The sequence below is a fragment of the Canis aureus genome, chromosome 20, assembly GCF_053574225.1.
Source record: "Canis aureus isolate CA01 chromosome 20, VMU_Caureus_v.1.0, whole genome shotgun sequence".
NCBI lineage: Eukaryota > Metazoa > Chordata > Mammalia > Carnivora > Canidae > Canis > Canis aureus.
The window spans coordinates 8099611-8114712 of NC_135630.1; the positions used below are offsets into that span (position 1 = coordinate 8099611).

Genomic DNA, 15102 nt, shown 5'->3' on the forward strand with positions numbered 1-15102 from the left:
TTAGGGAGAAGAATTTCTGAGTTCCCTACTTAGCCATTCTAGAAGTTCTTATCCCCATCTTGAAGGTGGGGAAATTGAGGCTGGAGAGGCTGTGTATCTTGCCCAAGTTCATACATCCAGGATTGGTGTTGAGTTTGGGCAAACTTTACTGATATAATCTTGGTATCTATATAGGATGACATGAGATCTGTTCTCCCATTGTTCCAGTCAATATTGAGCAATGAAAATAACTTAGGATCATGGATTCATTCCATCAAATCACTTGGAAATTACTTCATGCATTTTTTTTCACAGATGAAAATATATGATAGTATTTTCTGTTTTGAGCTCCAGCATCTCCTTAGGAACAGAAGTAGAGAATCTGCCAATGTGTGACACTTTGTACCCAAGTTAAGTAAAAGCTAAAATAAATGGAGAGTGGTTAGTTTTATTTTTCACTACACTGAAACCCTCCAACATGAGAACATCCTGGAGTCTACTGAATGCATTTACTAACAGTCCACTACAAATTGGAATTTGCTCAAGCAGAAAATGAACTTAGTGATAAAAATTAATAGTAGTTGGGTACTTTTTGTAATATAGTTTCAGACACTCTTTATGACCAAAGAATTAACCCAAACATAATAATAAGCATAGATATTAATGATGAATTATATTTTTTCTCTGTGGCTTGAAATGATGATTCCATGCTCCTATGTCTGCAGTCTCTTTTGCACTGGGTATTTCCACTGTTAACAGAGGGAATCAAAGTTACCTGAGTCAAACACTGAATTCTGTTGTCTCCAGGATGTCTCCTTCAGAAGAGAAGGACTCTGTGGTGATTGTCTCTGTCGCAGATGTACGTATGAAAAATAAGTGGCTCTCCTCATGCCCAACCTGTGGTCTCCAAATACCCTTCCTTGATGGTAATCACTGTATCGTTTTGGATTTTTTTCCTTAAATTTAAAAAAGCAATTCATAGATGCCTTTTTTGGATAGCAGACAATGTATTCAGTACTAATTTGGCACCACTGAGAAGGAATTAAATACATCAGTCTAAAAAGAAAATATAGTGGTTCCATGTGGAGAAATAAGATTATGTTGTTAAATATATTACCAGGAGCCCTGCATACTATATGATACAGAACTTATATTTACAAACAGAACATTAAAATTAAAATTGAAGCTGGAGTAATAAAACTTGCCAGCCCAATAAAAGGTAAGTATATGAACCGAGATAATTTATATTAACTTAAGTAACAATAACCGTCATGAATATTGAGGAACTCCTTTCTATGTGTGAAGGATTGTAGACAATTTTTATATACATTATTTGTGGCTCACATTACATCCTTGTAAAGTAGGTGTAGCTATCCTGATTTTACAGGTGAAGAAACTGGAGCTTATAGAAAGTAAGTTGCCCAGTAATTAATACATCAGATTCAAATCTATGTCTAATGGCACTCAAATTTTCTATCTTCTAACACCATGTGAAAGCTTATATAAAGCACTGTATAAATATTAAAATCATAAAGCCTTTTGGAGAAGGAGTTTGGCAACTTGTATTAGATTTAAAATGTGTATATCCTTTATATCAGAAACCTCAATTCTGGGAAGTTATCCTAGGGAGATAATCAGGCAAGAATTCCAAAATAATAAAAAATTGACGGAATGTACGGTAGTTGAGAACACTTACACTGGATCTGGATTGCCAAGGTTCAAATGCCTTGGCTGGTTCAAAAGTCATTTTTTGGCTTTTGAACTTGAACAAGTTCCATAATTTTTCTATGCTTCACTTTTTTTCTTTGCAAAACAGTGATAATAATATCATTTATGTCATAGGGTTGTTTTGTTAATTAAATTAGCTATTTAAAGTATTTAGAATGATGCATGGCATGTAGAGAGTGTCCAATAAGTAATTATTTCAAGGATTTTCAGTGCACTGTGCTTTTTAAAAGCATAATATTGGAAACCACCAAAAATGTGTATCAATAAGAGGCTGATTAAATCCTTATGTCTACATTGCAGTAATCTGCAGTGCAATTGTAACCATGGAAAAGAGAATGAATAGCTACGTATATTTACTGACATAAAATTATATCCATATCATATTGTTGAGTGGGAAAACATTGCAGAACATCACATCTAACATAATATTATCTACGTAAAATGTGATAGAAGGAAGGAGGTAAAAAATATACAGAGAAAATATATAAAGAAAAAAGAAAATGAGCAAATCTTGGAATAATGGTCTCCAAAATATAAATAATGGTTATCTCTGGATTGAAGGGATCTTTATTGTCCTTTCTATATTCTTTTCTCTATTTGAATTTTCTATAATAAACATGACTTTGGATGCAGAAAAAACTCAAAAAACAAAAACAAGCAATAGAATAATTAAGATGAAAATATAAATAAAAGATTAATCTAATAAATAAATTAAACATTCTGTCCAAGTTTAATTTCTTAATATTGAAAGCGTATACATAATCTCCAAATGTTTTGTCACATTTCTGTACATTAAATATTACAATCTTTATTTCTTTGCTGCTGACACAGTGCACATGTACCTAAAATGTTTAGGCGAGTAATAAAATATTAAGGACAAATGTTAAAATGGAATGTACAATGCTTACGAAGTGTAACTTTAGTATTAGGTTTAAAATACAAAATATTTCAGTGTAACAAATAGCTGGTGATTCAATTGATGGCTGTCTCAAAAACCTTAGGTACTGTCATAGAGTTATCTGCATACATCATGATAGATATTTTAAAATAATCTGACTATATACTTTTAGAGTACTCAGATTTGACAATAGAACTGTCATTATTCAAAAATTTTCAGAATTTTGTATTAGGAATGCTTGGGGCCCTGAGGCAATGTTGTGTGAAGGCTATCATTTTTGTAAAAAAAAAAAAAATCTGAGAATGTACTATCAAAAGCTATTTACATAGGAATCTTTTCATCTGATATAGCACAGAATTTGATAAAGAGTAGGCACACAAGGTTTGCTGATTGAAGAAAATTTGGGAAATAGGCTGAGTAATACTGTCTGGAAAGCTGGTATAATTTTGAGTACTTTTATTATACTATCATAAAATGAAGACATTTTCAAAAAGAGCAGTTCTTAGACAAAACTGTTTTAGATACATAGGTTTTTGCATGCTAATTTTTATTTTATTTTAAAGATTTTATTTTTTTATTCATGATAGACACAGAGAGAGAGAGACATAGGCAAAGGGAGAAGCAGGCTCCCTGTGGGGAGCCCAATGTGGGACTAGATCCCAGGACCCCAGGATCATGCCCTGAGCCAAAAGCAGATGCTCAACGGTTGAGCCACAGAGGCACCCTGCATGCTAATTTTTAAGTGTTAAATAATGTATAGTGATATTTTGTACTGTGACAAAGGAAGAATGAAATCTTTTCAGTACTGAAGTCAGATCTTTTAGACACATGGATATTTTAAATTCTTTTATAGAGGGTGAAAAAATAAAAAATTAGGACACGATAACATTCCATATATAAACTAGATTTACGTGTAGCAACCATACAGTAGCGAAACTATTAAGCATGCTTAATTTCAGTCAAATACTTTTCTCATTTTTAGAGAAATGAAGATTATTTAAAATATGTTGTGGACATGATTACAAAAAGGTAAGTACTGTCTGATAAGTTTAAAAATAGCTCTTCTTTCATTTTTCTATTTTTTTTCTGCCCAGTTACATTACTTTATTAGTGATCATATCCATTTTGATGAGTGTAGCTGTATAGAAAGAACTACTGAGATCTGCAGGTAGTTCTAAGCTGTAATCAACTATAGCTTATGATTTTTCCCCAATTTTGCAGGTCGTCTGCTTAATAAAATCCACCTTTTTCATTGTTATTATCATTGTATCTATTCTCCATGAAATCCACTTCCTCTGACAGAAGCCTGCTAGATTATTTTTAAAGCATTTTTGTGTACCTTACTGTATGAAGTGACGTTCTCCACTTCTGTTTACAATCTCCTGCTGGATGTAACCCTGGAGATGCAAGCACATGATGATGAACCAACATTGTTAGTTATCAAGCAAGATGCTGTGGAATGGACCCAGCCTTTCAGATCTTTATGTTCCAGTGGGTAATACACTTGGTAAAAACCAATCACAACAGGGACGCTGGTGTTTTGTATTGGTATAGGGAGGGCAGTGGAAAACACGTAGAGGAGGAAGCATTTCACTCTGCCTGCAAGATAAGAAGAAGGTAATAATTGAGCTGAGTGTGAAGGTGTAAGAGGATACTCTTAAAGCAGATAAAAGGAGAAAGGGAATGCTTGGCAAATAGGATTGCTTGAGAAGGCAGAAAGGCCTAAAAGGAGCATGCTAGATTTATGGAAAAAGAAGTATATCCTGGAGTGTGGATATTTGAGATTAAGGAAGGAGTATGAGTAGGAGTTAATTAAGACAGGCTGGCATAAGGTCATGAAGAGCCTTCGGGAATATGCTAAGGATCATGCACTTGATGCTACAGACCTGGGTTGCAAGCATGGCCTTCAAGCTGAATCTGGCCAACAGACCAGACCATTTGGCTTCACTAGCAAAGTGTTTTGTTTCCTTACCAAACAGCTCAAGGGGAGGAGGCAAAGTTATTTTAGTCAAAAGAATTCCAGCTAATAACTGTAGAAAGAAATGTATCAGAAAATCACCGTTTTGAAACAGTTGGTTCAGGCAGGTCATTAAGTGACTTGTGGCTGGAGAACTTTAGGAGGAAGGCCTACCTGCCAGCATCCAAACAGGAAAACCCCTTGGTAGTTGAGATGGAGGGAATTCAAAGGATTGGTCAAAAAAAGTGTTTACAGGGGCTGAGAGAACAAAAGAGAAGAAAGGAAATGGGAGAAGCCTAAAGGGAGATGGCTTACAGCTCAAGGTCTGACGGTGGCTGCGCCCTGCTGCTGTGCTACCCACGGGGGGCTCTGTCGCAGGGCCACCCCCGTGGACTCCACTCCTGGGGGGCCTTCACCGAGCCCCAAGGTAGGAAGAACAGCCTCTCTTGCGCCCCCCCGCAGGTGGAACCCAGCAGGATCCAGCTAGCGAGGGCCCGGGGTTGGCATGCAGACCCCCTGCCGCTGCGATACCGGCAGAGCACAAGTGTGAGACCAAGCTGAGAGCAGGCAGGCAAGCCTGAGGGGGGCTCAGGTGCCCCCAGCTCAACCCCAGGTCAGCCTCAGTGTCCCTGGATGCCAGACAGATGTTTGGGTCTTCTGATGTGTAGCCAGCGAAATACACTGAAATCACAGCGGGGCATTATTGCCCACCACCCTCCAATATACAATGTAACACAACACAAGACAGAACAGGCTTTTTAAAATGTTTGTGAGTTTCAGAGGTAGAATTCAGTGATTCATCTGTTGCATGTAACACCCAGTGCTCATCAGATCAAGAGCCCTCCCTGGTGCTGGTCACCCAGGGACCCCATCCCCTAGCAACATCCCTTCCAGCAACCTTAGAGTTGTGGTTCCTAGAGTTAGGCTCTCATGGTTTGCCTCCCTCTCTGTTTTTTCTTCTTTTTCCTTCCCTTACCCCATATTCATCTGTTTTGGTTTTTTTTTTAAGATTTTTTGTTTCCTCATGAAAGAACCAGAGAGAGAGGCAGAGACACAGGCAGAGGGAGAAGCAGGCTCCCTGTGGAAAGCCAGATGGAGGACTCGATCCCAGGACCCCGGGGTCACGCCCTGGGCCAAAGGCAGATGCTCAACTGCTGAGCTACCCAGGCATTACCCCCGCCCCCAACCTTTTTAAAAAAGATTTTATCTTTTTGTTTCTTAAATTCCACATATGAGTGAAATCATATGTTCAAGACTGAATGTCCTTTAATCTAAAGTCCAGTTTAGAGTGTACACAGTGATTAGAGGAAGCAGTCTGTAGTAACCACTAGGATTCAGGACACTGTAGAATACAGTTGATCCCGTTCTTTTCAAAAAGATAGTTGAGGGGAAAAAAAAAAAGAAAAGCTGAAATAACTGGTCTGGAAAATAAATTTTAAAAAGAACCCAGAGATAACAGTTTATAATAAGAGGATCTTATGTGGTTACTTATTTGAACACCATCCCCCACCCCACCTTTACCCATTCACCTGTTAGATACTTTTTAGGGTACTGAGGATATTTGAATATCAGCTGAATATTATGTGATATTAAATAGCTATTCTTAGTCTTATAAGGTGTGATAATGGCATGTAGTTGTGTAAATAAATGTCCTTTTTGATTTGACACTGAAGAATTAAAGGGTGAGAAATGATACCTAGGATTTGTTTTAAAATACTTCAACACCAAAAAGGGGGCTGTATGGATGAAACAAACGTAGTAAAAATGAATGGTTGAAATCAGGTGATTTGGGATTCATCGTAGTCCCACTTTTCAGTGTGTGTGAGGTAATTTTCAAAATAAAAATTTAAAGAATTGAATTAGACTGTTCTCAACAACCTCGACTGATGGGGAGAGGTGTTAAATCAGAGCAGCCTAAGGGTGTTTGGGGAGGTCTGGAAATGGGAGCACCAGGAGTGTTTTTTTTTATTTATTTTTTATTTATTGATGATAGTCACACACAGAGAGAGAGAGAGAGGCAGAGACACAGACAGAGAGAGAAGCAGGCTCCATGCACCGGGAGCCCGACATGGGTTCCAGGTCTCCAGATCGCGCCCTGGGCCAAAGGCAGGCGCCAAACCGCTGCGCCACCCAGGGATCCCCAGGAGTGGTTTTATATGTGCCCTCATCCCCCGGGGAGGAAGCTGATGGACAAGGTCTAGGGGGAGTTGGATGCAAGATACACATGGAAGGATTTAGACAGGACTAAGCTAAGATAAAGGGGGTAAAAATAAGAACAGGTGAAGGAGCAGAAAAACATGATTAGTCTGAGAAAGAGGGTGAAATGAAAGCATTCCCTCCTTAAAGGGTTTTTTTTTCCTCTGTGAAAGAAAGCTGATGTGCTGAGAATGAGGATTTTATTAGCAGTGAACTTGAACTTGAGAGTGGTGGTGAAGCCTGAGAGGAGTAGATGATGTTATGGAAGGAGATAGAACTGGGCAAGATCAACTAAAACATCCTTGTCTGTCCGTTTTACCCAAAAAAGGTTCCCCAGGAAAAAAAGTTGCCTCATACTTGAATCCTTAAAGTGTTCTCATATTCCAGGACTCCTTCTCTTGGTTGCTTTATTCTGCATAATAGACCACTGTTTGGAGAAGACACATTAGCCTGAAATGACTTAAGTCTATGCTGGTTTGGTGTCCTTATAAGGGAGTCTTAACAACCGGTTACAAAGCAGGCAGAGGTTTATAAACAATTCCTGGAGATATGTTTGCATACTTGCAAATTTTTTGAAGATGACTTTCAAAAAGTATTATCGTATGTGGTTACTTGTGAGGACCACAGTAAAAATACTTCTTGATGTAGATAGATACTTGTGTTTTCTATGAAATGTGCAAAGACAATGTCACTAAGAATTTTAGTTAGACTTGATGATCATATGTTAGATGATTCAAAAAGAGATTCTCATGGTGATAAGAATGTTAATGTTAACGCAGGATAAAGAGTTGGAATAAAATTGTTTTATTTTTTTGTGAGAATAGAGTAAAACTAATTTTTAAATAGATATTATAGAATACGCAATTTAAATGAGATTGTTAATATAGATTCATAACTTTTCATTTATATACCTAAATTTTATATATTTAATTTAGCCAAGACCCTTTTTCTAGGTCTTCTCATTGGGGTTAAGAGAGATTGCTCTGTATTTTATTGATCCTACATTTGAGGCTATATAGTAATTGTCAAAGGACCAACTAAGGTTATGTATGACCTTATATGAAGTTGTATATAACTGTGTACTTTATATAAAATGATAAAGCTGTAAAGTTTCCACATTTTTATAATTATAAGGTAAAATCATTTATAATGGCAACGATGTACAGTTTATACTATTTCTCTAGTCATTGGCAACTAACAGGCCTGGTATCATTGTCTCAAGGACTTTTGATGCTATCCATAACCTAACAAGCTAGAAAAGATTTGAAGAATCCTAGAAAGGTGTCACCACACAGAATTTCAAAAGTCTTGCTTAAGACAGACTAAATAAAGCTGAGCCTGGGATCTTCCTCTTTATCTATAATGGGAGATTATACCATCAAGATAGAAATTACTTGTAACTTGACTTTTGTTGCTTTGGGACTTTGTATGAAATTTTCTAGAGGACAAAATTTACTTAGAAGCATCTGCAATCCAAACTTTCTGATGATTGTATATACTGCAACTTAATGTTATTTTTGCTTGTCTCTGCTATTCTGAGTTGCTGTATGAAGTTATGCAATTTCATTTTTTAAAATGTAGATATTATGTTACTAACCCCAAATCAACTAGAATTCCTCAGTCTTTTCTTCCATACCAACATTTTCTGCTCCTCAAGGAACATACTAAAATGAGCTTTTGGAAAACTTTCCACTTGATATACCATAAAATATGAGGAGCCAATAAGACTTTCATGCTCCCCATGTACACTTCCCCCCTAAATAAATAAACAAACAAACAAACAAACAAACAAATAACCAGGAAATCTTCCACTGGTGCATAGAGCATGAGAATAGAACAATTCTTTTTCTGCAAGGGTAGTAGTGCTATTCCAGTTTTACAGATGAAGAACCTGAAGGTCAGAGAAGGTAAATGACTTGCTTAAAGTTTGTCAGTGAAGTAAGCAAAGTTGGTAGAGACCCTTTTCTGGGTCTAAACCCTACCTGCTCTCTAGCGGGTAGCTACTGCTTCCCCAGGCTCATGACACATCCAAATGATGAAACATTTGGAAATCATTTAAAAAGCAAATGAAAGGAGCATAATTGTCCACATTCCAATGGCACAGGGAGGCAACACAGCTGCATGTTCTCCTGTCTGTAGGTGACCTAACAACAGAGTCACAGGGATTGGGCACCAACAGACTTTGAAAGGAACAGTGAGACGATGATATGCATTTGTCATTTATGTAGTGATTTGTGAGCTGAAGAGCCCGAAGCAAGTTTGTACTGTATGGGCTTGTTAACGGTTAATACAGTAGGATGAGCCAAATTCGAACAGTGTGGTTGAGGGAGACATGTCATTTAACTAAGACATGGTAACTGGGGTTCCCATAGTGGAATTGCGCAAAGTGGGGGCTGCCTATTTTGCACGTAATTGAGATTGTGCATATAAAACTCCCATCTTGCGTTTTCACTATTAGCACAGAACAAACATTTTCTTGAGGTTTTAACATTTTAATAAATATTCTAATGCCTAAGTTTTAATCCCATTTAAAGTCATAATATCTATCTCCAAAGGAAAACCGTTTAAAATGCTCTACTTGGTATGCCCCATCCTTTACCTCGATGGCACAAGATGTGTATTACAGCTTTTGTGAACAATATTTTGTGCATTTTAATGATGTCCTAGTTGGTCTATAAATATTAACTTTTAAAAATAAAGATTCAAAAAGCATACATAGTCATCCAGTGAATTTTGGACAAGAGTCGCACTGAATCCTTGCTTGCTATGAGGAGTCTATAGCTTCAGCAAACACAATACTAGTCAGTAGGACTCTTACTACTCTAAACAATGCACTTTATTTTCATTTTTTTAAAAGATTTTAGTTCATTCATGAGAGACAGAGAGGCAGAGACATGGGCTTTGAGAGAGGCAGGCTCCCTGTGGGGGGGCCCAATGCACCTCAACCACTGAGCCACCCAGGCATCTCAAAACTATGCACTTTGAAAAATCATCTAATGTTTTATGCTAATTCATTAGTTCCATTATTTTGAATCTTTTAGAGTACCTATCTAATTGTAAACTTGCAAAAAATTAAATGCCTGTAATTTTTATGAGACTAAATTTATATTGTATATTTTAACTTTTTGTTATGTTGCTCACTAATTTATAAAAGAAATACTTTGGCTAAAAAGTATTAGTTTCATAATGTGGATATCGTGTATCAACGTGAGAAAATTCAAATAAAAATATTATGTGGACAGGCATGAGGACATTCTTTTGAAGTATTTGCTATTTTGGTAAATCAAAAATTGAGTTGCAAGCTTCCATTTACTTCTGTTTACAGATTCAAAAGGCAACTTAAGTCTGGATCCTTAGAAGTCATTTCAATACCTGCCTTTTTTTATCCAAACATATTACCTCTCACACAGTCAACTGAGGACTCGGGAAAATTAGAGAGGTATGACATATTGCCTTAAATAACCTCATCCATTGTAATGTTGGAACCAGCCTCTAATAGATCCCATTTCAAACACAGCCAGCTCCTACTAGCTTGCAAGAGCTGACTGTGCGCATTACTTCCCAATCTGCGTTCAGCGACATCAAGTTGGTAGCATGAAATCAGCCCTGGTAGGAGCATTTACACCATGGAAATGGGCAAAAGCTAAAAATCGTGGCTCACCCCCACCCCATTATGGGAAGAATGAGTTGTTAAACATTTATCAACAGCACACCATTGATTATCTATGTTCACGTTTTCAGCCAATAATTAACAAGGGCATAAGGATGGGAGAAAGAAAGCGTGGGGTTATAAATTATTACATGTACATTCTAGTTACAACTTTTTTTCTGTTTGCTGGTCATGCTAGACAGGTAATGTAGCCTTTGTATTCTTAGCTTCCTCACCTTTCCAGTGTGCATGATAAAATCTACTTTATACATTTGGAAAAGTCATTGTAAGAATAAAATATGATCGTGTTTATGAAAGAATTTTGAAGAATTAAAGGTCTATACGTGTATATAGGATCACTCTTGTTTGATTATAAATGTATCATAAGAAATGTAATAGTTTGGTTTCTCAGAACTTTAAATAGAGTAAAAGGAATGTCAAAATTAAGAAAAAAATCCGATCCCAGGAAACTTGTGAGCTTTTGTTTTGTTTCACAATAATAAATGGCATGTCAGAGTTTGGACATCTCTTAAGGGTTTTGTTTTTGCTTTGAATTAAGTAGTCGGTTCTTAGATCGCAGGGAGACATTCTAGATCCTGTTTTTTCTTTCTGCTCTTTCTGTCTCTATCATATAGAGACATCTCATCATTTCTGTCTCTATCATAATTTCTTCTTTTGTAAAAAATCTCTGCCTCATCCTTCTCATCCGCATTCCTCTGCCTTCGACTTAGTTCAGGCCATTCATGATCTATTTTCCCTAAACCTCGCCTAATCTGGCCTCTCTTCTAATTCATTCTCCGTAGGGTAACCAAGAAGAATCCCTTCTCATAGGAAATCAGGTCCAACTTTCTTCATGATCTGGTCTTTATACCCACCTTACCATCGTCAGATTTTTCCATCCACTCCTGGTGCTCTGGATCTAAGGTGGCACATGCTCCCACACATTTCATGCCTTTGCAATTCCAGTCCTCTCACTGAATGCCCGGCTTCCTGAGCCACCCGCCCCATCTTATTTTACATCATCATTGCCAGTGTCTCTATATAGCAGTTCTTTCATTGTTCTGATTTTATAATTTTTCTGTCTTTTCATACTGGATTATGAAACCCAGAAGGGCAGACCTGCATCGTGTCTTGCTCTTTGTATCTTCGGGAACTGGGCTAATACTTAGCTTAGTAATAGATTAGAATAATTTAGTTTCTTCTTTCTTTTATTTGAACAAGACCTAAGATTAGAAAGAGTATTAACTTTACTACACAGATCAAAATTTAACTGACCAAAATGTAAAATAAATAGATTGTGCTTATCCTAGTTTAGTGATGGCAGATACGGTACACTGGGTAAAGATGGGAAACACTGTAATATAACTTCTGAGCATAACATATTCAATTTTACTTACTGTAGATAGTACTCTATATTAGTAAAGGGTAAAAAATTGATTACTGAAATGTGCTTATAAATAAGAATTACATAATAATGACAAATATTAACAGATTTTATTACTTATCTTTAGTTGGCGCATCAAACAAGTACTGGATTTTTGTTTTTTGATGTTGTATGCCCAACCCAAGGCTATGTATTATTTACAGGTAAGACCATGGTGTGTGTGTGTGTGTGTGTGTGTGTGTGTGTGTGTGTGTGTGATTTAAAGTGGAGGTATGTTCTCCTTCCCTTTTGGTTCCTTCCTTCCTCATTATATTCCTCCTCCTTACTTTTTATTCAGAAAATAGAAAATAATCGCTATATCAAAGTTCCAAAAAAAAGTTTAAGGTTGATTTTTTTAAAAAAAGATTTTTATTCACTTGACACACACACAGAGAGAGAGAGAGAGAGAGCGCACAAGCAGGGGAGCTGGAGAGGGAGAAGCAGACTCCCCGCTGAGCAGGGAGCCCAACATGGGGCTTGGTCCCAGGCCCCCGGGATCATGACCTGAGCTGCAGGCAGATGCTTAACCGACTGAGCCACCTGGGCGTCCCAGAGTTGATTTTATGCAAGTCTTCTTGCTGGGTTTACTATTAACAGAGGAGATTATAGTTACCTGAAGCAAACTGAAAAGAAATTCTCAAATTAGAAAAAATAGAAATTGTACTTCCTACATTTCTCTTCCCACAGACTTATTACATTAAGTAGACCTATTTGAACACATCTTAGATGTCAGTGTGTCTGCCTACCTTGGCTCGCATTGTATGTTCTTCCCAGTTCTACAGTGCCTCACTGTATTTCTGAAATAAATCAATTATATATCACTGGTACTCCCTGAATTGTGGCACTGTTAAACAATAGGGTTATGTTTCCCAGCAGTGAGTCTGTGCCTTACTGCATGTGACAATGTGCAGTTGTAAGAGGAGTTTGTAAGATACCATTGGAGAAGAGAGAATGTTACAAAGTCCTGAAGCAGGATTCTCTCTTTTACTGGCAGAAAAAAGAAATCCCTTTTGATTCCTAGCTAGCGGAATGTAACAGAAACACGAGATCCAGCCAGTGTGTTCTTCCCAATTTGAAAAAGCGTCAATTCTTTTTTGTGCTTAGAGACTTTCACGTTTTTGTGAGTCGTTTAGGATGGCCTCTTAGTGCATAGATTACACATAACATATATGAAATTAAAAAAGAAAATTCTAATTTCCCCTTTCCCCTCTCTTATTATGGAGAACTATTTTTAGGCTTGCCTGCACCATCATTCTACAGAACTAGTTGTGGATGACAATGCCAATTCCCCCTTTGTCATCTCTATGCCAGCCACATTTCCTGGCAAGAGGACATGGCACCTGTCATCTCAAACATAAACCTGCGTGGCCTTAAATTAGAAACTGCAGTATTTGTAAGGATGAAAATGGATTCAAATAACTTTTTTTCAGTGAGGAGTTAGATTGAAAAAAAACAAAGGAGTTAGATTGAGTGTTCCATATTAGTGTTTAGGAAACAAACATCATCTCTGTTCTCAGAACCTGAAAGTGAAAACCAATTAACAGTAAATACCCTGAGTGACTTGAACTAAAAATAAAATTAACCTCATAAAAAGATTTTCTTCAATGTATCCTATTGAAAGTATTTTCAATTCTCAAGCTAATACAACTTATTCAATGGAAGTATCAAAGGTACTAATGACCTTTTGGGTTTTTTCCAGCTAGAAGATGATATCATAGCTAAAAAGATGTACTTTACGAAAATCACAGATTTTGTGCATAATGGTACTTCAAATAATTGGTTTTATATTGAGTTTTCAATTCTTGGATTCATAGGTAAGCAACATATCTATTTTTTAGCACACGATAATCTTAAAATAACTTACCAGTTTGTTACTAAATGAAAAGGAATAACATGATTTCTATAAAAGATAATACTAATTTAATAATAAGATCAAATTCAAGTATCTGAATTTCAGAAAATGTATTTTTAAACCAATTTTTCCTAGATGGGAAATATAAATGAGCAGGTTGACATATATGTTATAAAAACATAAGAAAGCTACCACTTGCTAAATGCTCGCTGGGAGTCTGGTGCAATGTGTTATTAGCTCAGTGATGAAGGTGTATTTATTTTATATGGAAAAATATTCTGTTTAAAGAATTGAAGTTATAGAGAAAGGAATTCTAACTTAGAACTACCCTACTCTAAATTTCCTATAATTTCCAGTATGCCAAAGCTGACACACTTAGAAAAGTATAAAAATATATGAGTCAGACCCACCATGGAAAAGTTTCTAAAATTGTGCCCATGATGTGATTTTTTAAAAATGTCTTCTATAGACTTTCTTTTTTTCTTCCTTCCAGCCTTTCCACCCTTCCTTCTATACTTGTCCTTTTATTTGAATCCTGAGGCAGCAGGCTGAATGACCATACTTATTTCACGGTGCATGTCAACTCTTGCTTCATGTGGAAGCCCTCTCTTATTTTATTCTTTTGTTTTATGCCCAGTCCATACTCCCACTTCCTCCTGCCCCTCAATAGGTTTGCACTCTACTATGTTCAAAGAATACACAGAAATATGCATGTATCTGTGTCACATACTTGGTGTTTATCATGTTTGTAACTTTAAAGTTTACATAAACGGTGATGTGATAAGCCTATTCATACCCCTTATGCTTCTGTCCTCAAAACTAGATTTTAAAACTGCCAACATGTCGACTTATGTCCTTTTAGTTTATTGTTTCTTACTGCTGTTGCTTAAGTCCTACGTAATAATCCATTTGATTTATCCATGATCAGAGCGGTTGACCTTGATTGTTTCCAACTCTTTGCTGTCACAAAGAAATGAAGGGACATGTATATCCTGGAAGCAGGATCACTGAGGGTGAATATAGCAGTGTCTCTACATGGTGCCAGATTGCTTTGCAGATTGTACAATTTATACTCCCTTGAGCAGCGTCTGAGTTCCTTCTTTTCCTTTTGCTTGACAACATTTGCATTTGATGCTATCCATGACTTTTTTTTTTTTTTTTTTTTTTTTTTTTGGCCACTGGGAGTAATGTAAAGCATTTCTCTGAATGCTAGGGAAATCTGTTATTCATATACTTACTTGACATCTTCTTTTCCATACTTTCTGTCAAGTGTTGTAGAATCCAATTTTAAGACTCCAGAGGTTTTCCTCAGCCTTGCTTTAAATAAGAAGAGAAATTGTAGCTAAAGTAATACCTGATAAGCTTGAAGAGGAAGTCATTTTGTTGATACGTTACTTTGTGAACTATAAATTCCTTTTTC

General features: G+C 36.7%; 1 protein-coding gene across 7 annotated transcripts in view; it reads left to right on the plus strand.

Annotated features, from left to right (window-relative positions):
- The window catches only part of MGAT4D (MGAT4 family member D), a 52645-nt gene that overhangs the window by 19991 nt on the left and 17552 nt on the right, over positions 1-15102 (plus strand). For 6 of the 7 annotated variants that reach the window (XM_077860948.1, XM_077860947.1, XM_077860949.1 and 3 more), the window contains 5 exons: positions 705-838; positions 3588-3634; positions 10084-10197; positions 11919-11994; positions 13530-13644. In XM_077860948.1, the coding sequence (XP_077717074.1) occupies positions 705-838; positions 3588-3634; positions 10084-10197; positions 11919-11994; positions 13530-13644 (486 nt within the window). The remainder of the gene's footprint in view (positions 1-704; positions 839-3587; positions 3635-10083; positions 10198-11918; positions 11995-13529; positions 13645-15102) is intronic. The other variant, XM_077860950.1, reaches the window with a different exon arrangement.